The sequence below is a fragment of the Lepisosteus oculatus genome, chromosome 27, assembly GCF_040954835.1.
Source record: "Lepisosteus oculatus isolate fLepOcu1 chromosome 27, fLepOcu1.hap2, whole genome shotgun sequence".
NCBI lineage: Eukaryota > Metazoa > Chordata > Actinopteri > Semionotiformes > Lepisosteidae > Lepisosteus > Lepisosteus oculatus.
Genome location: NC_090722.1, coordinates 6,797,888 through 6,820,361, shown reverse-complemented (window position 1 = coordinate 6,820,361; position 22,474 = coordinate 6,797,888). Strand labels below are relative to the sequence as shown.

At 51.6% G+C, this 22,474-nt stretch overlaps 1 protein-coding gene across 2 annotated transcripts; it reads right to left on the bottom strand.

Annotated features, from left to right (window-relative positions):
- Positions 1–882: 882 nt before the first annotated feature.
- kcnn3 (potassium intermediate/small conductance calcium-activated channel, subfamily N, member 3) lies at positions 883–21,853 on the bottom strand. Of its 2 annotated transcripts, XM_069185456.1 has the most exons (8): positions 19,599–21,612; positions 11,641–11,736; positions 7,700–8,118; positions 7,231–7,372; positions 4,937–5,047; positions 4,434–4,561; positions 4,241–4,310; positions 883–2,917 (listed from the first exon to the last, which is right to left on the bottom strand). In XM_069185456.1, exons 1-8 carry the CDS (start codon positions 20,484–20,486, stop codon positions 2,624–2,626), a joined length of 2,148 nt encoding a protein of 715 aa, XP_069041557.1. In that variant the 5' UTR covers positions 20,487–21,612; the 3' UTR covers positions 883–2,623. The 2 variants fall into 2 exon arrangements, with proteins under 2 accessions (XP_069041557.1, XP_069041558.1); XM_069185457.1 differs by lacking the exon at positions 11,641–11,736 and having other exon boundaries at positions 19,599–21,853.
- Positions 21,854–22,474: the final 621 nt, after the last annotated feature.

The window sequence follows — 22,474 nt, the reverse complement described above, 5'->3', positions numbered from 1 at the left end:
TACATTGTGCCTTTAAAACGGAAAAGCCATTTCATTAAAAATAAACACATTTCAACGGGCACGCCCCTCTCTTTCCGAACTTGGTGGTTTCCACAAAAACTGATATGGCGGTTGCCGTGCACGCGCCGAAGGGGCCTTCGCGCGACGGCTTTCGTTCTTGTTTCGCGGTGATCTGGACAAAAGGCTTTCAGTGACTTCCGTATTTAAGTGTTTCTTGAAAGTATGGGGTACATCGCAGCCAAGCATAGTGCTGTGTTGTGCATGTACTGTTTATTATTCTTATTAAAAAACGTAATTTAAAAATGCAAAACAAGTAGCCCAGATTACAAAGTGGCAACATCAGTATAAAGTTGCTCCTTGGTAGAGGAATTCTGTGGCAACATGACTACACAGTTGCTCTTCAGTAGAGAAGCTCACTTTTGATATCAATACAGAGTTGCTCCTCAGTAGAGGACCTCTGTGGCAACATCAGTATAAAGTTGGTCTTTAGTACAAAAACACTGGCAACTTCAGTATAACATTGCTCCTCAGTAGAGGAATACTCTAGCAACATCAAAACAAAGTTGCTCCTCAGTAGAGGAACTCTGTGGCAACATCAGTACAAAGTTGCTCTTCAGTACAGAAACTCAGTTTCAACATTAGTTATAAACTTGCCCTTCATCAGAGAAACACTGTGGCAACTTCAGTATAAAGTTGCACCTCAACAGAGAAACTCTGGCAACATCAGTATAAAGTTCCTCTTTGGGGTGAGAGAGAGTGTGATTAAAGGAGAGGGAAAGAGTATGTCAGTACTGTGAGACCCAGCAAGGCACAGGGTTCAAGCCAAGACCCCTTCTATCACACCCACAAAATAAGCAATGACCACTCTCCAGAACACAGACATATAATATATAGATATATACTTTATTTTTCTCTGTTAAAATAAAAATTAGAACAGATTAGAAAATAATGTAAAACTTAAAACTTGATATTTTCTCATTTAATTATTTGTCATTATCATCATTATTACTATTATTATTAATAATAAGAAGAATAGTAATATTACCTACAATCGTAATAATATTGAGTAAAAAAGATCATTACAAAGCTATTGGCCAGTTCCAGGCAGGAGTGAGATATACGCACACCAGAGGGCGCTGTTTCACAGTCTGTCCCTGCAGCTCCTCGCCGACTCGCCTTAAAATGATTAAAATGAGCCGAGTTCGTCCCGTTAGAAGTTGGTTATTTTCCAGTACTTTTTCCTTCTTCCTTGCAAACAGCAGCTGTAATGTTTCCCAGGACATCGTGATGCTGCAGAGCACCTCAGAGGCCTCCCCTCTCCCCCCTGAGTCGGTGCTCGTCTGCTCTAGGGCACTAGAGACAGGCTGCAGGGAGGCAGTGACAACTCTGTGACAACTGATTGCGAGAGCTGTGCAGATCCCACTGCTTTCTGGCCTGACAGTGCGTATCAGGGTTTACTGCACCACAGCCCCTGCACTTTTACCAGCATCTCACAGGACGTTACTGCACTGTACTGTGCTTTTACCCTGTGTACAGTACCACAGTGTGTCGTGTGTCTAGAGAAAGGTGTACAGAGCATGTCTAGAGTGCGTAGAGACTAAATAGAATGTACAATGTCCAAACTGTGTAGACTGATCAGGATATGCACTGTGCAGATTGTTGCATGTGTATAAAGAATACATTCTCTATAGTGCAAAGGGTGTACAGAGAGTGTATAGAGTATATAGACTGAGGACAGACTATCGTTTAGAATGTCCATAGAGCTAGAGTGTTGAGAGTGTCTGTAAGTGTAGTGTGCCTAGATTGCGTCTCGAGTGTCTAGATTGTGTCTAGAGTGTACAGACTGTCGAGTATCTTAACTGTGTCTAGAGTATACAGACTAGTGTCTAGATTGTGTCTAGTGTATAGAATGTAGTGTGTCTAGACTGTCTAGAGTGTACAGACTGTAGTGTGTCTTCATTGTGTCTAGAGTGTAGACTGTAGTGTGTCTAGATTGTGTCTAGAGTGTACAGAGTGTTGAGATTGTGTCTAGAGTGTACAGACTGTAGAGTGTCTAGATTGTGTCTAGAGTGTAGACTGTAGTGTGTCTAGATTGTGTCTAGAGTGTAGACTGTAGTGTGTCTAGATTGTGTCTAGAGTGTACAGTGTTTAGATTGTGTCCAGAGAGTACAGAATGGAGTGTCTCTAGAGTGTACAGACTGTAGAGTGTCTAGATTGTGTCTAGAGTGTAAGATGTAGTGTGTCTAGACTGTCTAGAGTGTACAGACTGTAGTGCGTCTTCACTGTGTCTAGAGTGTAGACTGTAGTGTGTCTAGATTGTGTCTAGAGTGTACAGTGTTTAGATTGTGTCCAGAGAGTACAGAATGGAGTGTCTCTAGAGTGTTAAGGACTGTAGAGTATGGCACTAGTTCATATTGGTCACAGCTCTTAAAGGGAAATGTGCTGTGCACATGTCTGACAAAGGGAGAGACTGCTTCCAGCACCTTTATCATCATCCTTACCTTTGCTGCTTTAGTTATTAAGAATAATTAATAAAAAGTATGATTTTGTTATATTAATGATTATTAATAACTAGTGATCAGGATGCAGACTGCTATAGCCTTTCCCCCTCTCGCCCCTCCTCTCAGCAGCTGGAAGAGCTGGTATACGGGCTGGGCAGGGAGGCCGAGTCCAGGGGGCTGTCGGAGGAGGGGGGTCGTGGCAGGGGTCCCGGCGCAGGGGCGCGGGGGTGTCTCTCAGACAGCACGCGGAGCAGCAGAGCATGCTGGGCAGTCAGCGTGTCACCGATCTGGGCCGGCAGGGCAGAGAAGCCAGCGGTCAGCTGCTCCAGCTTGCTCTCCAGGCTGACGATCTGCTTCTCCAGGTCCTCGCTGCGGTCATTCAACTCCGTGATGAGGTCATACATCACGCTCTGCATCTGGGACGAGGCGCGAAAGGAGGAGAGGAAGTCAGGAGGTCAGGAGAGAAGACTGCAGAGACACACACACTGGACACAGGCTCCTACTGCAGACACACACACACTGGACACAGGCTCCTACTGCAGAGACACACACACTGGACACAGGCTCCTACTGCAGACACACACACACTGGACACAGGCTCCTACTGCAGACACACACACACTGGACACAGGCTCCTACTGCAGACACACACTGGACACAGGCTCCTACTGCAGACACACACACACTGGACACAGGCTCCTACTGCAGACACACACTGGACACAGGCTCCTACTGCAGACACACACACTGGACACAGGCTCCTACTGCAGACACACACACTGGACACAGGCTCCTACTGCAGACACACACACACTGGACACAGGCTCCTACTGCAGACACACACACACTGGACACAGGCTCCTACTGCAGACACACACACACTGGACACAGGCTCCTACTGCAGACACACACTGGACACAGGCTCCTACTGCAGACACACACACACTGGACACAGGCTCCTACTGCAGACACACACTGGACACAGGCTCCTACTGCAGACACACACACACTGGACACAGGCTCCTACTGCAGACACACACACACTGGACACAGGCTCCTACTGCAGACACACACACACTGGACACAGGCTCCTACTGCAGACACACACACACTGGACACAGGCTCCTACTGCAGACACACACACACTGGACACAGGCTCCTACTGCAGACACACACACTGGACACAGGCTCCTACTGCAGACACACACTGTATACAGATACACAGACACACACCCTGACGCACTATTAACAATGCAAGACTGTCACACACTCTCCTCCCTCTCTCTCACTCTAACACAAGTGCCAGCTCTAACACTTGTTCTGGTTGCTAGGCGACCTGAAGCCAGGGAAACTGGCAGGCCACCCTAGAAACAGCGGAATCATGTGAGGGATTGGGCAGGGGGGTAATTACAGAACCAAAGCGCCCCGAGTACATGAGGAGAGGGGCTCATCCCTGCCAGACCCAGGAGAGGGAGACAGGCAGCACAGTTTGACTGACGAGGAGAGGGGGGAGAGGGGGGAGAGGGGGGGCCAATTAAGTCTCCCTCCCTCCCTCCGTCTCTGGGCTGCAGAGAGAAACACAGACTCATTCCCACAGCGTGAGCCAGCGAGAGAGGGATTCCGTCTCTCTGGGAAACACGGAGAGAGGGGAGGGGGCATCCAGAGAGAGAAGGATTGTTGGAGCTCCGGTGCGCTGTGCACCAGGAGCCAGCAGGGGGAGCTCTGGCCTGGGGGGTTACCTTGGACAGATCCACAAGGGTGTTGGCCTGATCGCTGAGCTTTCTCTGCTCCATCTTCACGCTGCGCAGCCTGGAGGAGGAAGGGAGACATCCTTAAGAAACCATCCAGAGCCGCACTCACTTGTCCTGGTTTGGGGGACTCCTGTAATCGAGCCCAGTTTCGGGGCTCTGGTGTCGGGTGCGAGTGACTCACTGGTGGATGGCCTGCAGGAACTTGCGCTGGTGCTTGCGGACGCGGGCGTGGTCGATCCTCTTGGCCAGCCGGGTGTGTCTGTAGATGAGCCAGGTCTCCCGGAGCACGTTTGCAGCTGCGTTCTTGATCTGGGCCAAACACAGCGACAGTCAGACACACACTGCCTCACACACACACTGCCGGTCCTACACACACACACTGCCGGTCCTACACACACACACACACTGCCGGTCATGCACACACATTGCCTCACACACACACTGCCGGTCCTGCACACACACACTGCTGGTCCAACACACACACACAGACACAGACACACAGACACACACACACACACACACACACAGCTGGTCCTACACACACACTGCTGATCCTACTCGCACACTGATGACGCTACACAAGCACTGCTAGCCATACACAGTCACTACTGAACCCACATGGCCTGTTCTGACCCAACACAGCCCCTACTGATCCTACTTAATTTCTAGGCCTACTGTCCTCACCCTCTTGGTAAGCTGTGTGTCCATCATGAAATTGTGGACATGCTTCTCCGCCTTGGTCAGTTCCAGTTTCCGGGCCACCACTGCTACTACCAGAGCTGTGCAACCTGCACCCTGAGAGCCAGAAACAGAGAGGAGGTCAGTACCCAGAAAACACTCCGAACACAGAGAGAGAGGAGGTCAGTTCCCAGAAAACACTCCTAACACACAGAGAGAGAGAGGAGGTCAGTACCCAGAAAACACTCCTAACACAGAGAGAGAGGAAGTCAGTACCCAGAAAACACTCCTAACACACAGAGAGAGGTCAGTAACCAGAAAACACCCCTAAAACAGAGAGAGAGAGGAAGAGAGAGAGATTCTGTCAGTAATTAAACTGAAACAGACAGAAAGCTCATTAGCAACAGTCATGTGACTGAGGCTTAAAAATCAAATGTAATTGTGCAACAGATGATAGAGAATGCTGGCAGTTGGAGATCAGCACAATGTCAAAGTGTTGCTGTTATTGAAACTGCTATGTCTGGTTGTATTCATACAATTTCAAGCCCACCCTGCTAAACCTGTCTGTCTGTCTGACACCTGTCTGTCTGTGTCCATCTGAACACTACTGCAAACCCCTCACACCTGTCTGTGTCCATCTGAACACTACTGCAAACCCCTCACACCTGTCTGTCTTCGTCCATCTGTACACTACTGCAAACCCCTCACACCTGTCTGTCTTCGTCCATCTGTACACTACTGCAAACCCCTTACATCTGTCTGTGTCCATCTGAACACTACTGCAAATCCCTCACACCTGTCTGTGTCCATCTGAACACTACTGCAAACCCCTTACATCTGTCTGTGTCCATCTGAACACTACTACAAATCCCTCACACCTGTCTGTGTCCATCTGAACACTACTACAAACCCCTCACACCTGTCTGTCTTCGTCCATCTGAACACTACTGTAAACCCCTCACACCTGTCTGTCTTCGTCCATCTGAACACTACTACAAACCCCTCACACCTGTCTGTGTCCATCTGAACACTACTGTCTGTACACTACTGCAAATCCCTCACACCTGTCTGTGTCCATCTGAACACTACTGTTAACCCCTCACATCTGTCTGTCTGTGTCCATCTGAACACTACTACAAACCCCTCACACCTGTCTGTCCACCTCTTTATCTGCCTATCTGTCTATTTTTTGTCTGTCTGTGCCTGCCTGTGTAGGACAGGTGCTCTCGTAGACATGACACTCAACAGTCATTAGACAATTAACAGCTGCCTCCATTACAGTAATCAGTGTCTGTGCTAACAAGGAGAACTCAGTCAGCCTCACTGTGAATTTGTGTGGGGGGTACTGTAATTAACGTGCTAGCTCGTTTAGAGTGCGTGATGTTAATTTTTAGGATGGTGATAACAGATAAACACAGCCCAGACGGAGACAGACGGAGTAGGAGAGACAGCAGTTTCAGGAACAGTGATAATAGGAGTAATTATGATGGCTGGTTCTGTCTGGAAATACTGCTCAAATGGCAGCCAGTGCTCACAATCCGTTCTGGTTATTTCAGACCCGAATAAATATGCAGATAGAGAAAAGTAAAATATTATTCCCTCTCTGTCTCCGGCCCCCTCCCTCCTGCCGCCAGCACAATAGCACATTCCAGCAGAGTGCTCCAGCCTGCGCCGTTGCCAGGGCAACAAAGTCAAGAATGGCACCTATAGAAGGTGTTTGCGATGGAGTTTCCAAAGAAATGCGAGCTTTCGTCACAGCTCCATCACCCTCCCTCCCTCCCTCTCCATCCTTGAGAGGACGTGAGTCAGATGGGGCTGAAGAGAGCCTCTTAACAAGTGTTCAATGCACTGAAATTACTGGCACCCACATTCCCACACAATGAAGGGAGGTGAGGGGTGGGAGGAGAAGGGTGAGGGGTTAGGGCTGGAAGGAGAGGGATGGGAGCTGGAGGGTGGCAGGTGAGGGGTGAGGGGTGAAGGGTGAGAAGTGAAGAGTGAAGAGTGAGAGTTGAGAGGTGAAGGGTGACAGGTGAGGGGTGGGAGGTGAGGAGTGAGGGGTGAGGGGTGAAAGGTGAGGAGTGAAGAGTGAGAGTTGAGAGGTGAAGGGTGAGAAGTGAAAGGTAACAGGTGAAGGGTGAGGAGTTAAGAGTGAGAGTTGAAGGGTGACAGTTGAGGGGTGGGAGGTGAAGGGTGAGAGGTGAGAGGTGAGGGGTTCACAGCATGCCATGACGTCAGAGACAGCAGTGAGAGGTGGGGGGGGACAGAAAGAGAGACAGCAGACAGTGCTCACTCTCTCTCACCATGATGCCGGTCAGCAGACAGACCCCTTTGCCACAGTAGGTGTGGGGGACCATGTCTCCATAGCCGATGGACAGAAAGGTGATGGAGATCAGCCACATGGCACCCAGGAAGTTGCTGGTGACGTCCTGGGCATCGTGGTACCTGAGAGAGAGAGGGAGTGTGCTATTACTTCATTACTTTCTTCTTCTCTTCCTCCTGCTGTCTCCTCTTTCTCTTTCCCTCTCTCTTTCTCCCTCTTCCTCCCTCTCTCCTCCTACTCACCCTCTTCCTCTCTTCACTCCTCTACTCCCTCTCTCCCACATCCCCTCTCCCCTTCCCCTCCTAATCCCTCTCTCTCCTCCCTCACCCCTCACCCCCTCTCTCATTCCTCACCCCTCCCTCATTCCTCACCCCTCACTCTCTCTCCCCCCTCCCTCGTTCCTCACCCCCTCTCTCTCCTCCCTCCCTCACCCCTCTCCCCCCTCCCACCTCTCACACACGCGGACCGTCCAGGCGGCGATGATCCACAGGGAGATGCTGAAGACCAGCAGCACGGTCCCGGGGCAGATGGTCATGAGGGTCTTCATGACGAAGCGGGTGTTGAAGTTGATCTTGTTGAGGGCGCCGATGCTGCGCGAGGAGGCGTCGGTGAACAGCTTGCTGTGCAGCAGCATGACGCGGGCGATGAGGTACAGTCGCAGGAACATGGGGATGGACAGCACGATGTCCACGTCTGCCTCCGCCACCGAGGGCGTGTAGGAGAAGGCCAGGCGGGCGCGCCAGTGGAACTTGTACTCGCCCGGCACCGGGTGGATAGCTGACACCAGCAGCTCCAGCGCAATGCTGAGGATGCGCTCCGTTGTCATGGCGATGCGCCAGTCGTCCGCGCCGTTGTCAATGACGAACAGCTGATGGGGCGGGGCAGTGAGACAGAGGGAAAGATGACATCACTTTGGCAGGGAAACTCCTCTTCAGGTGAGTGGAGCAGGAAGCTGTAGACAAACTACAGTCTTACTTCTGTTACTGGCCCTGAGGAAACCACACTGACAGCTACACGACACAGCCTTTTAACAGACATCGGACATGGGCTGAGAAAGGAAGAGTGAGTGTGTGCGCCAGTGAGTGCGAGTCACTGTGTGTGTCTGTGTGGTCAGTGAGTGAGTGTGTGCCAGTGTCAATGTCAGTGTCAGTGAGTGCCAGGCTATGTTTATCGCCGTTAGTGAGTGCCACTGAGCATGTTTACCACCGTGTGTGTATCTGCGTGTCAGAGTGAGTGTGTGCCAGTGTGTGTCAGTATCAGTCTGTGCCAGTGTCAGTGTGTGTGTGCCACTGTGTCTCAGTATCAGTGTCAGTGTGTGTGTGCCACTGTGTGTCTGTGTGTGCCAGTGTCAGTGTGTATGCCACTGTACGATAGTATCAGTCTCTGCCAGTGTCAGTGTGTGCAACTGTGTCAGTATCAGTGTCAGTGTGTATGTGCTACTGTGTGTCAGTGTGTGTGCCACTGTACGTCAGTAAAGGCTGTGCCAGTGTCAGTGTGTGTGCCACTGTGTGTCAGTGTGTGTGTTAGAGTATACAAATCCCTCATTTCCCAAAACTGTTTCCTGACCCAGCATCGTCACTGTGACTGTTGCCAAGGCGACAACATCAAAGAGGGTCCAAGCCTAATTAGTGTCCCCAGTGAGAGCCAGGGAGAGGGAGGCAGGGAGAGCCGGAGAGAGGGGAGAAAGTGACAACACCAGACAGCTTACACACAAGAGGAGGCCACTGGGCCCACTGGATTCGTCTGGCTGTAAAACAGAGGAAACAGGGTGAGAGAGAGAGAGGAGGCAAGGAAAGAGGAAGAAAGAGTGATAGATGAGAAAGAGCAGAAGCAGAGAAACTGTCTCCCCCTGATTCCCCTCTCACTGACTCTACAGCTGAACAACTTCAATTAATCCACTGATATGACTGCTACAGACGAGATGGACTGAGTGTCTCTACAGTGACTCTCCAGCTCTGATGATGATGAAGGAGTGTTCATGTGAAGATACAGAGGAGCTGGACTGAGTGTCTGTACAGTGACTCTACAGCTCTGATGATGATGAAGGAGTGTTCATGTGAAGATACAGAGGAGCTGGACTGAGTGTCTCTACAGTGACTCTCCAGCTCTGATGATGATGAAAGAGTGTTCATGTGAAGATACAGAGGAGCTGGACTGAGTGTCTGTACAGTGACTCTCCAGCTCTGATGATGATGAAAGAGTGTTCATGTGAAGATACAGAGGAGCTGGACTGAGTGTCTTTATAGTTATTGATGATGGAATGTTAATTTGCTACCTCTTGCTCATTACTGTCTACTTTTACCTTGCTTTCTGCACTTTTACCATGGTTTCAGCACAGCACACTGTCACAGGGCTATGGGCGCTGGCAGACAGGTGTGGTATTTTAAAGATTGTTGAGGAAGTGAATTATTTAAGACGATTGATGGCAGTAATGAGGTTGACAAGCCTGCCTGAGAGGAGTGTTAATCTGCTCTTCGGGGGTCTCTGCGGGGCCCGGAGATGGCTCTGTGATGTGAGGCCCCCTCCTCCACCCGTTCCCTGATCAATTATTAAATTCCATTAGGAAAGGTCGTCAGTCTGATCGTGCCCAGCTGCCAGCAATGACATCCCATCCATAACCCAGAGTGAATCATTAATAGAGCTGCGCTGGGCTGGCCACAAAGCCCTGGCACAGCCTGGAACTGACACAGACTGGAGCCCACTCTCACACAGACTGGAGCTCACTCTGACACAGACTGGAGCTCACACTGACTCAGACTGGAGCCCACTCTGACACAGACTGGGGCTCACTCTGACAGACTGGAGCACACACTGACACACACTGGAGCTCACACTGACACAGACTGGAGCACACACAGACACTGACACAGACACAGACTGGAGCACACACTGACACAGACACAGACTGGAGCATACACTGGCACAGACACTGATACAGACTGAAGCTCACACTGACACAGACTGGCACACACACTGACATAGACATAGACTCAAACTGGAGCACACACTGACAGACACAGACTCAGACTGGAGCTCACACTGACACAGACTGGAGCACACACTGGCACAGACACTGATACAGACTGGCACACACACTGACAGACATAGACTCAGACTGGAGCACACATTGGTACAGCCTGGTACAGACACTGCAGACTGGAATACACATTGATACATTGGTACAGACTGGCACAGACACTGGTACAGACACTGAAAGACTGGCACACACACCGACAAATGCTAGGATGACACTGGCACAGCCTGGCACAGACACTGACTAACAGTGGGACACATACTGGCATACTGGACCACCCACTGGCTCAGGCTGGCACAGACACTGACACATCATGTCAAAGCTTGGCATCAGCACAGTCCAGCATACACAATGGTACAAACTGACACAAAGATCCACACAGCCTGGCACAAACTGTAACACTGGCACAGCCTGGCAAACACTGGAATACACAGACACAGACAGCCCAACACACATGAGCACACACTACCACAAACACTGGCGCATTGGTGCAGGCTGGAAAGGGTACATAGGCTGGCACATTCCTATTGCAGTTCACCTGAGGACGAGAGATATAGAGAGAGAGAGGGAAGAGAAGATGAAGAGAGGGGAGAGAAGAGAGAGAGATGAGAGGAGAGAGGAAAGAGAAGAGACAGAAGAGAAATGCAGGACAGATGCAGGAAGAGAATGGAAGATACAGATATAGTCTAGTTTCCAACTGGCTGATGTTGGTAATGAGATGTTGCTGTTCCTAATATTTTAATCAGCATCTCTCAGCCGGGCTGAGAAATTAATTCCTCTCCCGAATTAAATATCAGAAAAGCATGTACAAGAATAAAAGAAATAGTGGGAAGAAGGCTGATGGTTTATTGAACTGACAGCATGCGATCCCTGATGCTAATTTAATCACAGAGAATTAAAGCAGGGAGATAAACTCAGGAGGAGAGAGGGTATTACTGCCAGAACTAGCAGAGTGGGGAAAATCCCCTAATTGCATCACAGTGTGACAGTCAGCCAGCACAAAGCAAACCCAGTGCTGTACATCTGCTGTAAGAGCTGTGGAGGATCAGAATGCTGTGCATTGTGAGTCTGTTGAACATCATTGTAAAACCTGGAGTGGATCAGACTGCTGTGCACTGGGAGTCTGACTGACAGCACTAAAAAAGCTGGAGTGGATCAGACTGCTGTGCACTGGGAGTCTGACTGACAGCACTGTAAAAGCTGGAGTGGATCAGACTGCTGTGCACTGGGAGTCTGACTGACAGCACTGTAAAAGCTGGAGTGGATCAGACTGCTGCGCAATGTGAGTCTCCCATGAGGTGCTGGTACCCGTCAGTGTGTCAGTGTGTCCGTGTCTGTGCTGCCGCGGTCTCTCACCTGCACTTCCCGGGCGTGGTAGGCAATGATGAGCCCCAGCAGAATTACAGTGGAAAGGCTGATGAGACACTTCAGTGCCAGGGAATACATGGAGCTCTGAGGAGACACACAGGCACACAGTCAGCGTCACGCCTCTGCCCAGCCTCCAGTCCTGTCCTGAGCGTGGAGCTCTTAAACACACCAAGAGCACAGCGCCCCCTGGCTGGGACACTGAGCTATAGCCCATCACTGATTAGCCCTCCAGCGGACATCTGGTACAGCAGGGCTGGCTGGAGATTCGAACCCACGACCCATTCTCACACCTACAGGACCCACAGAGTCAGTACTGGGACTCGAACCCAGGACCCGCTGTCACACCTACAGGACCCACAGAGTCAGTACTGGGACTCAAACCCATGACCCATTCTTACACCTACAGGACCCACAGAGTCAGTACTGGGACTCGAACCCATGACCCACTGTCACACCTACAGGACCCACAGAGTCAGTACTGGGACTCGAACCCATGACCCACTGTCACACCTACAGGACCCACAGAGTCAGTACTGAGACTCGAACCCATGACCCACTGTCACACCTACAGGACCCACAGAGTCAGTACTGAGACTCGAACCCATGACCCATTCTCACACCTACAGGACCCACAGAGTCAGTAGTGGGACTTGAACCCGCAACCCGCTGTCACACCTACAGGACCCAGCAGTCTCTTGACGCCACAGCCTGGGTGGGGCAGTGGGCAGCTGGGAGAAGGTGGGGAGGTACAGAGGCCAGAGGGTCAGTGTGTTTGCATGACAACAGTTGTCAGGGCAATTTGTAAACATGGTGGTTGCCAAGGTTTCCAATGGAAATGCCTCTGACCGAGATTATCCTCCAGGATTCCTGATGGGGGCGGGGGGGCTCGCAGAGGTCAGATTCCACCAGGCTGTCCGGTTGGGAGGGGGCACAGCATGGATACTTCCTGTTTCTAAGGATGTACTCAAGCAGCAACAGGAATTGAACTGCACACAAACATCACACACACCCTGCACAGTCACAGCACTCCTGACAGGGGAGAGACAGGCAGATGGGAGAGAGAGACTGGGACAGGAGAAAAGGAGACTGGACAAGAGCTGGAAACACATGAAGAAACAGGGCAGAGAGAGAGGAGTGATAGTTAATGGCTCTATCAGCGCACAGTCTGAATTATTAACTGCACTCATAAACGGTGAGGGGAGATTGGAGACTGGGGAGCCATTAGCACCAAGGTCATACAAGGCAGCTGTCTGTCTGACCTGGTGAGGTGACCTTTACAGCATCTTCATAGAAGCCACTGTGAAAACCCGCTAGATTAACACTCCTTCATCATCATCATCAGAGCTGTAGAGTCACTGTAGAGACACTCAGTCCAGCTCCTCTGTATCTTCACATGAACACTCCTTCATCATCATCAGAGCTGTAGAGTAACTGTAGAGACACTCACTCCAGCTCCTCTGTATCTTCACATGAACACTCCTTCATCATCATCAGAGCTGTAGAGTCCCTGTACAGACGCTCAGTCCAGCTCCTCTGTATCTTCACATGAACACTCCTTCATCATCATCAGAGCTGGAGAGTCACTGTACAGACACTCAGTCCAGCTCCTCTGTATCTTCACATGAACACTCCTTCATCATCATCAGAGCTGTAGAGTTCCTGTACAGACACTCAGTCCAGCTCCTCTGTATCTTCACATGAACACTCCTTCATCATCATCAGAGCTGGAGAGTCACTGTACAGACACTCAGTCCAGCTCCTCTGTATCTTCACATGAACACTCCTTCATCATCATCAGAGCTGTAGAGTTCCTGTACAGACACTCAGTCCAGCTCCTCTGTATCTTCACATGAACACTCCTTCATCATCATCAGAGCTGGAGAGTCACTGTACAGACACTCAGTCCAGCTCCTCTGTATCTTCACATGAACACTCCTTCATCATCATCAGAGCTGGAGAGTCACTGTAAAGACACAGTCCAGTTCACATGTGTCTCCAGATTACGGTTCCCACACTAAATGCCAGAGGGCGATGAGAGCAAAGCAGTCAGATGGAAGGAAGACAGCTGGACATTTCTGTCACACTGGTCCCGCTGAGTCCCAGCCCTCCAAGTTGGCTGAGCCCTGCAGGACCTGGCTGCTGAGAGAGGGCGTGGAAACTCTGCAGCAGCTTGACTTTGGCCTTTCACACTGTGGCCTCTGAGGTATGTGTGGACATCAGAACAAAACGCACGCTGTGGGACTGTCGAAGTGCCAGCTGGGATTTAAAGAAAATCATCAGTGTGGCATTTCCCACAGGGCAGTGGGGCAGTTTATTCCCTGCAGGAAAATCAGGGGGCAGGAGGGGACACAGTCCTTAGGCGTGTCTGGGACTCGGCGGTGTTATTTTGAGATGCACGCACCCACTCCAATCTCATTCCTCTACATGTGGTGTTTTCCGGCTTCTTATTTCAGGAAAGGTCTCCCCAGAACTGGGGAGGGGCGCACAGTTGTGAATGAACCTGACATTTCTGAGGACCAGCAGCTGAGAGGTTTTAATATAGACCAGGGGCACACGGGATGACTACAGAGGGACAGAAACACAGACAGGACAGAGGAACAGAGACAGACAGGAGGGGAGGGTACAGGGACAGAGACACAGACAGGAGAGGAGGGTACAGGGACAGAGACACAGACAGGACACAGAGACAGAGAGACAGACAGGAGAGGAGGTACAGGGACAGAGACACAAACAGGACACAGGGACAGAGACACAGACAGGAGGGGAGGGTACAGGGACAGAGACAGACAGGACACATGGATAGAGACAGACAGGAGGGGAGGGCACAGGGACATAGACAGACAGGAGGTTAGGAAACAGGGACAGAGACAGAAAGAAGAGGAGGACACACAGAGTGACAGACAGAAGAGGAGTCAGACAGGACACAGGGATACACAAATAGATAGACACTAGAGGAGAGAAGTACATGGGAACAGACATTTGTGGCATTACTAAGAGTAATAGCAGTAAGAATAATACCAGTAGTAACAGCAACAGTAAGAGTAATAGCAATCGTAACAGCTACAGTAATGGCAGTAGTAACAGCTGCAGTAAGAGTAACGACAGAAGTAACAACTGCAGTAAGAGTAATAGCAATTTTAACACCTGTAGTAACAGTAATGGCACTAGTGATAGCTGCAGTAAGAGTAATGGCAGTAGTAACAGCAGCAGTAACAGTAATAGCAATAATAACAGCAGCAGTAACAATAATAGTAGTAGTAACAGCAGCAGTAACAGTAATGGCAGCAGTAACAGTTGTAGTAACAGCAGCATCAGTAATATTAATGGCAGTAGTAACAGCAACAGCAGTAAGAGTAACAGCAGTAGTAACAGCAGTAGTAAGAGTAATACCAGTAGTAACAGCTGCAGTAAAAGTAATACCAGTAGTAATTGCCGCAGTAAGAGTAACGGTAGTAGTAACAGCAGAAGTAAGAGTAATGGCAGTAGTAACAGCAGCACTAAGAGTAATGGCAGTAGTATCAGCAGTAGTAACAGAAATGGCAGTAGTAACAGCAGCAGTAAGAGTGATGGCAGTAGTAACAGCAGCACTAAGAGTAATGGCAGTAGTAACAGCAGCACTAAGAGTAATGGCAGTAGTAACAACAGCAGTAACATTAATGGCAGTAGTAACAGCCGCAGTAAAAGTAATGGCAGTAGTAACAGCAGCAGGAAGAGTAATGGCAGCAGTAACAGCTGCAGTAAGAGTGATGGCAGTAGATATAGCAGCAAGCGTTTGGCAGTAGTAACAACAGCAGTAACAGTAATGGCAGTAGTGACAGTAGCAGTAACAGTAAAGGCAGTAGTATCAGCAGCAGTAACAGGAATGGAAGTAGTACAGCATGAGTAACAGTAATGACAGTAGTAATAGTAACAGTAAGAATGATGGCAGTAGTATCAGCAGTAGTAACAGTAATGGAAGAAGTAAGCATCACTAAGAGTGATGGCAGTAGTAACAGCAGTAGTAACAGTAATGGCAGTAGTAACAGCTGCAGTAACAGTAATGGCAGTAGTAACAGCTGCAGTAACCATAATGGCAGTAGTAACAGCTGCAGTAAGAGTGATGGCAGTAGTATCAGCCACAGTAACAGTAATGGCAGTAGTAACAGCTACAGTAAGAGTGATGGCAGTAGTATCAGCCACAGTAACAGTAATGGCAGTAGTATCAGCAGCAGTAACAGTAACGGCAGTAGTAACAGCTGCAGTAACAGTAATGGCAATAGTAACAGCTACAGTAAGAGTGATGGCAGTAGTATCAGCCACAGTAACAGTAATGGCAGTAGTAACAGCTGCAGTAACAGTAATGGCAGTAGTATCAGCCACAGTAACAGTAATGGCAGTAGTAACAGCTGCAGTAACCGTAATGGCAGTAGTATCAGCCACAGTAACAGTAATGGCAGTAGTATCAGCAGCAGTAACAGTAATGGCAGTAGTAACAGCTGCACTAAGAGTGATGGCAGTAGTAACAGCTACAGTAAGAGTGATGGCAGTAGTATCAGCCACAGTAACAGTAACGGCAGTAGTATCAGCCACAGTAACAGTAACGGCAGTAGTATCAGCAGCAGTAACAGTAATGGCAGTAGTAACAGCAGCAGGAGGGAGGTGAAGTGTGAATTATTTTATCATTATGTTATATGCAGGTGAACCTCAGCCTTGGGAGGGCAGATTGGAGACCTGTGTGCCTGAGGGAGGAAACTAGACAGACCCAGAGAGGCCCCGTGCACAGAAACAGAAACCCAGCTGTCCCCGTGCGCCCCAGCACTACTCCCTGCAGAGCAGGCTCCCACTGCCCGAGACAGCTCATTGCCCATGAACATCCGTGGAATTCCTGTGACCACCAGCCAACTCTTTACAGCTGTCCACTTCCAGAGGGCGATCCAGGACTGTATAACCCCCTCCCGTGCGTGTGCACCTGCTCCACAGGGCAGGGAGACACGTCTGCACGCCCTGACCATGGGGCGGGAGAGACAGCAGTCCCGTTGTCACCAAGCTCTCAACAGGATGACATGCTACTACACCACCCAGGAGGCCCACTCTGTGCCAGAGCACCACAGTAACACCACCGTTACTGTGAAAATACTGCAGCAAAGTACTAAGCCTATCTTGACCAGGAGGTTTCAACACAAGACATACTGTCTTTTGATTCCTATAAATAACACAGTTTCTAATAAATACCTTATAGGTAAAATTTTACTAGAATTGTTGTGGTAAGCTGCTAAGGCACTTTGTTAATGGGCAGACTCCCAATACACAGCAATCTGATCCACTCCAGGTTTTACTGTGCTGTCACTCAGACTCCCAGTGCACAGCAGTCTGATCCACTCCAGGTTTTACTGTGCTGTCACTCAGACTCCCAGTGCACAGCAGTCTGATCCACTCCAGGTTTTACTGTGCTGTCACTCAGACTCCCAGTGCACAGCAGTCTGATCCACTCCAGGTTTTACTGTGCTGTCACTCAGACTCCCAGTACACAGCAGTCTGATCCACTCCAGGTTTTACTGTGCTGTCACTCAGACTCCCAGTACACAGCAGTCTGATCCACTCCAGGTTTTACTGTGCTGTCACTCAGACTCCCAGTGCACAGCAGGCTGGGTAAGTTTTACTAGCAGTTACTGGGCTACAGAGCTCTTGTGGAAACAGTACTGGTGGAGCAGAAAGACAATTTCCATGCAGGCTCCTGCAAACACCCAGCTACAGGACTACTCCAGAGGGAGGATCCAGCCGGATTCCTCTTTCAGGATTCCTGGAGCACTGCAGGGGATGGTGGGGAAACCTCTCGTCCAGACAGGATGTCTTTCCGATCACAGCGCTGCTCTGTCTCAGCCATTGTGCTGGGCTGACGAGCTGGTGACAGACTGCCCTCGGCTGTTTGCCTTCCATCTATTTTTATCACTTTCTTTTAACAGAGTTTCTTTTCTGTCCCTCTGTCTCTTTCCACTCCCTTTCTTTCCCTCTCTTTGTTTTTCCCTCGCTTCCTTTCCCTCTAATACACCACCCCCGGCCCTCCACCCACAACAGCAGGCACAGCTCTGCCTGGAGTGCAGAGAAGAGAGGAAGAGAGAGACAGGCAGGGAGAGAGAGAGAGACGGACAAGAGAGAGACGGACAGGGAGAGAGAGACGGACAGGCAGGGAGACAGAGACGGACAGGCAGGGAGACAGAGACGGACAGGCAGGGAGAGAGAGAGATAAAGTTTTCTGTATTGTGCAGTTTGTTGTATGTAAATGCCCCATGATGTGTTTGTACTATAAACATCTGTACATGTTGTGTTAATTGCAACTGCGTTGGCAACACTGAAATTAATCAGTCAAGCCAGTAAAGCTCACTGAATCGAACTGAGAGAGGGAGACAGAAGGAGACAAACAGAGAGAGAGAAACTGAGAGACGGGGGAGAGGGAACAGAGAGAGACCCACACAAAGCTCAGCACTGATAAAACGTCACACATCAAACAAGTCACAGCACAAACCCAACCTCTCTAACGTACCCACTGGGACACACACACACAACACAAACTGGAATCCTACAGCACCCTACACAGACAACACACACAAGCTGAATACAGTATCTGACCCGGGTAAGAGACAGAAAAGAGAAACAGACCCTGACCAGTACAGACTCACTGACCACAGCCTGGACAGAGCAACTGGACACAGACAGACCTGGCTGTCCAGAGAGGATATAATCACTGTCCACAGCCTGCATACAGAAACTGGACACAGACAGACCTGGCTGATCCTGAGAGGATGGGCTCAGTGTCCACAGCCTGCATACAGAAACTGGACACAGGCAGACCTGGCTGATACAGAAAGAACAGGCTTTGTAACCACGGCCTGGATATAGTTATTGGACAGACAGACCTGGCTGCTCAGAGTTATATCACAGTGTTGTAGCTGTAGTTATTTCACAGTGTTGGATATGGCTATATGGTTGTTAATGTGGCTATATGACAATGTTATTACTATGGTTATATCATTGCAATTACTGCGGCTATATGACAATGTTATTACTGTAGTTGCATCATTGTTGTCACTGTTGCTATATGAAAATGTTATTTTTATGGTTATATCATTGCTATTACTGGGGTTATATGACAATGTTATTACTATAGATATATCACTGTTGTTACTGTAGCTATATGACAATGTTATTACTATGGTTATATCATTGCTATTACTGTGGCTATATGACAATATTAGTACTATAGATTTATCACTGTTGCTACTATAGCCATTTCGCAGTTTGTTACCATATGTATTACTGTAATTACTGTAATTATATCACTGTAATTGCAGTTATATGGCTGTGTTGTTCCTGTGGGTATATTACAGTGTTGTTACTTTAGTTATTTTATTACTATTAATGTGCATACTGTATATGGTCCAGTTGTTATTCAAGTTATATCACGGTTGGTATACAGTATCCAGTAACAACGGTAACACTGATGCAGTATACAGTAATAAAGTACAGTAGTACAGTAATAACAGTGTTATAACTACAGTAACAACAGTCATATAACAACTGTACAGATATTCATAAGCTCACACTCACAGATGCGCAGTAACACAAGCTCACAATCACAGATACACAATGACACTCGCTCACACTCACAGATACACACCGACACACACTCACAGATAGCACAGATGCACGCTGACACAAGCTCACATTCACAGCCAGCCTAGGAAACAGCCTGACGATAGACCCCTGCCTCCCTCTCAGCACCACGGTTGTGATTATGCGTCTCCCCTCTTGCCATACAAGTACAGTGCTCTGTGGTAATTGCTTCTGATTACTCCCAAGAGCCCCGGGAGGGAGGGAGCAGAGACGAGCGGTGCGATAAACACAGCGAGAGAAACCGAGAGCTCCAGCCCCATCTCGGTCTCGTCTCGGCGCCAGGCGCCCCGGCTCACCTTGCTGTAGACGCCCCAGGACAGCTCGGTCTCGATCACCATGATGACGATGCCGAACATGCCGAAGATGAGCGCGTAGTCGCTGAGCCTCTTCCTCTTCTCGAAGAGCGCCCTCCGGTGGCCGAGCCGGTAGCCGATGTTCTGGTTCTTGCGCTTGCTGGCCTTGGGGCGCGAGGAGCCGGTGCCGGCCGGGGGGCCCTGGTGGTTCTGGTGGTAGGGGGACGCCGGGGGTCCCTCCCCGGGCCCCAGCCGCAGCTCCTCCTTGGACGAGATGATGATCTCGGGGGGCGGGGCCAGGGACTGCGGCGCGCCGGCCCCGCCCCCGGCCGCGTGGGGAACCTGCAGCGGCGGCGCCTCGGAGTCGGAGTCGATGAGGTTCCGGCGGGAGGCGCTCAGCCGGCTCAGCGGCTTCATCACGCCGCCGGCGTACTTGCAGGAGCTCATGGCGATCTCGGTGAAGGGGTTGCTGTCCCGGCGGTGCACCAGCGGGCTGGCCTGCCGGTGCTTGCAGCCCCCCCGGTCCCGGTCCCGGTCCCGGTCCAAGGACGGGGAGTGCGCGGGGCAGAAGTGCTCGCTCAGGCTGTGCTGGCTGCCCAGCCGCGAGGCGCCGGCGGGCCGCAGGGCGTTGCCGGCCGGCTGGGGGCCGAGGGGCAGCTGGGCGGAGAGCCGGCCGGAGCCGGAGAAGGGCGGCAGCGCCGGGGGGGAGGGGGAGGGCGTGCCGTTCAGCCGCTCCATGAGCAGGGCTCCCCCCGCGTGGTTGGCGTGGTTCGGCCCGGAGAACATGGAACAGCCCAGCAGGCTGGACGCGGGGGGGCCGTCCTCGCCCCCTTCCTCCACGGAGAGCGAGTCGCGCAGCAGGCTGGGCCCCAGCGAGGGGGGGCTCTCCATCGCACACGGGGGGGGGGGCCAGGGAGGACTCAGTCTCTCGCTGACTCGGGGTGTGGGGGGGGCCCGACTGAAGAGGAGAGGTCAGGGTTCATACTGTCACCGCCTAACCCCCCCCAGCCTGCTAGGGCCAGACCCCTGCCTCCTGCCTCCCTCTCGGCCTCGCGCTGCCTCCGCCACCTTCCTCTGCCAGCCTCTGTCCTCTCTCGGGCCCCTTGTCCTCTGTCCACTGCTCCCTGACTCTGTCCACTCCTCTCTCTGGCCCCTTGTCCTCTGTCCACTGCTCCCTGACTCTGTCCACTCCTCTCTCTGGCCCCTTGTCCTCTGTCCACTGCTCCCTGTCCACTCCTCTCTCTGGCCCCCTGTCCTCTGTCCACTGCCACTCCTCTCTGGCCCCTTGTCCCCTGTCCACTCCTCCCTCGCTCTGTCCACTCCTCTTTTCTCCGACTCCCTATCCTCTGTCTCCTCTCCCGGTGGACTGGGTGTTAATGCTGTGAGACCCTCGGCAATCCCGAAACGCAGATCCCAGTCCAACAGGCCACGCCAGGGCCGAACCGGACCGAGCCCCCCGACCGTCCACACACACAGCTCGGACCCGGCCGGTATCCCGGGGTTAACGGACTCGCCCCCCCCCGTCTCTCCCGCCGCACTTGTTAATCAAGAACCCCCCCCCAAAAAGAGATTAATCCACACTTTCCCCGCTCCTGCTCCTCAGGGGGTCGTCCTCAGCATCCCTCCGTCTCCTCCGCCGCCCCGGCTCGGTGCTTGTGGGACCGAAACCTGCGCCGGTGTGTCCGCCTTCACCTCGCCGCGCCGGGCGGATGGCTGTATCCGAGGCGGTGGCGGCTGCCGCTGCGGCGAGCCCGCTTCCCTGCCTCTCGCCGGCCGACGCCGCTGCCGAGACTCGGCGCCTCACGGGCGGCGACGCTGTGGGGACCAACGGCTAGAGCGCGCGAGCGAGAGCAAGCCCAGCTGAAGCCCGTTCGGTCCGCCTGCCCGGGCTCGCGCTCCTCTCCGCCTCTGTCTCCCGTCTCCGTCTCTGCCCTCCTGTCTCCCTCGCGCTCGGCCCCGCCCCCCGCCCCCTGCCATTGGCCCGCGGGCGGGCTGGGCCAGTCGCCGACTAGCTATTGTCTGGGCAGCAGCCCCGCCCCCCGCAGCCTGTGCGATTTGCATATCCCCGCCCCCTAACCTGCAGTCGCTCTCCATTCAATCCAAGTGCGCTCCGTCGGCACAGAGACTTTCCTTAGGCACCTGTTATGCAAAAGCTCGTACAGATGTTTTAAAATAAGAAGGGCGATTATCATTAATAGTTATAAACAAAAGGAGAACAAATCAAGCAACAGGAGGAGAAGTAAAGGAGCCCCCGGCAGGCCCTGAGAGTTCACTGTCCGAGCCGCCGAGCTGATGCGCAGGCAGCCGGAGCTGCTCTGTCCCCGTGCACAGATGTTGGGATGTGCACGGAGCGCGAGGGGTTCTCGTGAGCGCTTCACGGGAGCGCCGGTCGCGAGCGAAGCCCATTACATCACCCGTTACACAATCCGGCACGCGGAAACACCTTGAGCGCCAGCGGATTGCGAGAGCCGGTTTGAGCAGAGGATGAGGGAGAATTTGTTTTTTTTTTAATAGTGGCTGAATTGGAAGTGGGCTGGCCACGCAGGAGAACAGGAGCGAGGCTGCAGGCGGGGGCCTGGGCTCTGAGACACAGGGAGGGAGGGTGCGGGTCTCTCGCCCGGGTTCACGGACCCTGACAACTGCAAATCACACGCGCCTTTAAACAAGCCTATCAGCCCGATTCTGCACAGACTTGGTCTGGTTCTGGACGGACTGGGTCTGGACAGGCTGGTTCTGAAAGGCCTGGTTCTGGACAGCCTGGCTCTGGATGGATTGGGTCTGAAAGGCCTGGCTCTAGACAGCCTGGTTCTGGATGGACTGGGTCTGGACAGGCTGGTTCTGAAAGGTCTGGCTCTGGACGGACTGGGTCTGGATGGATT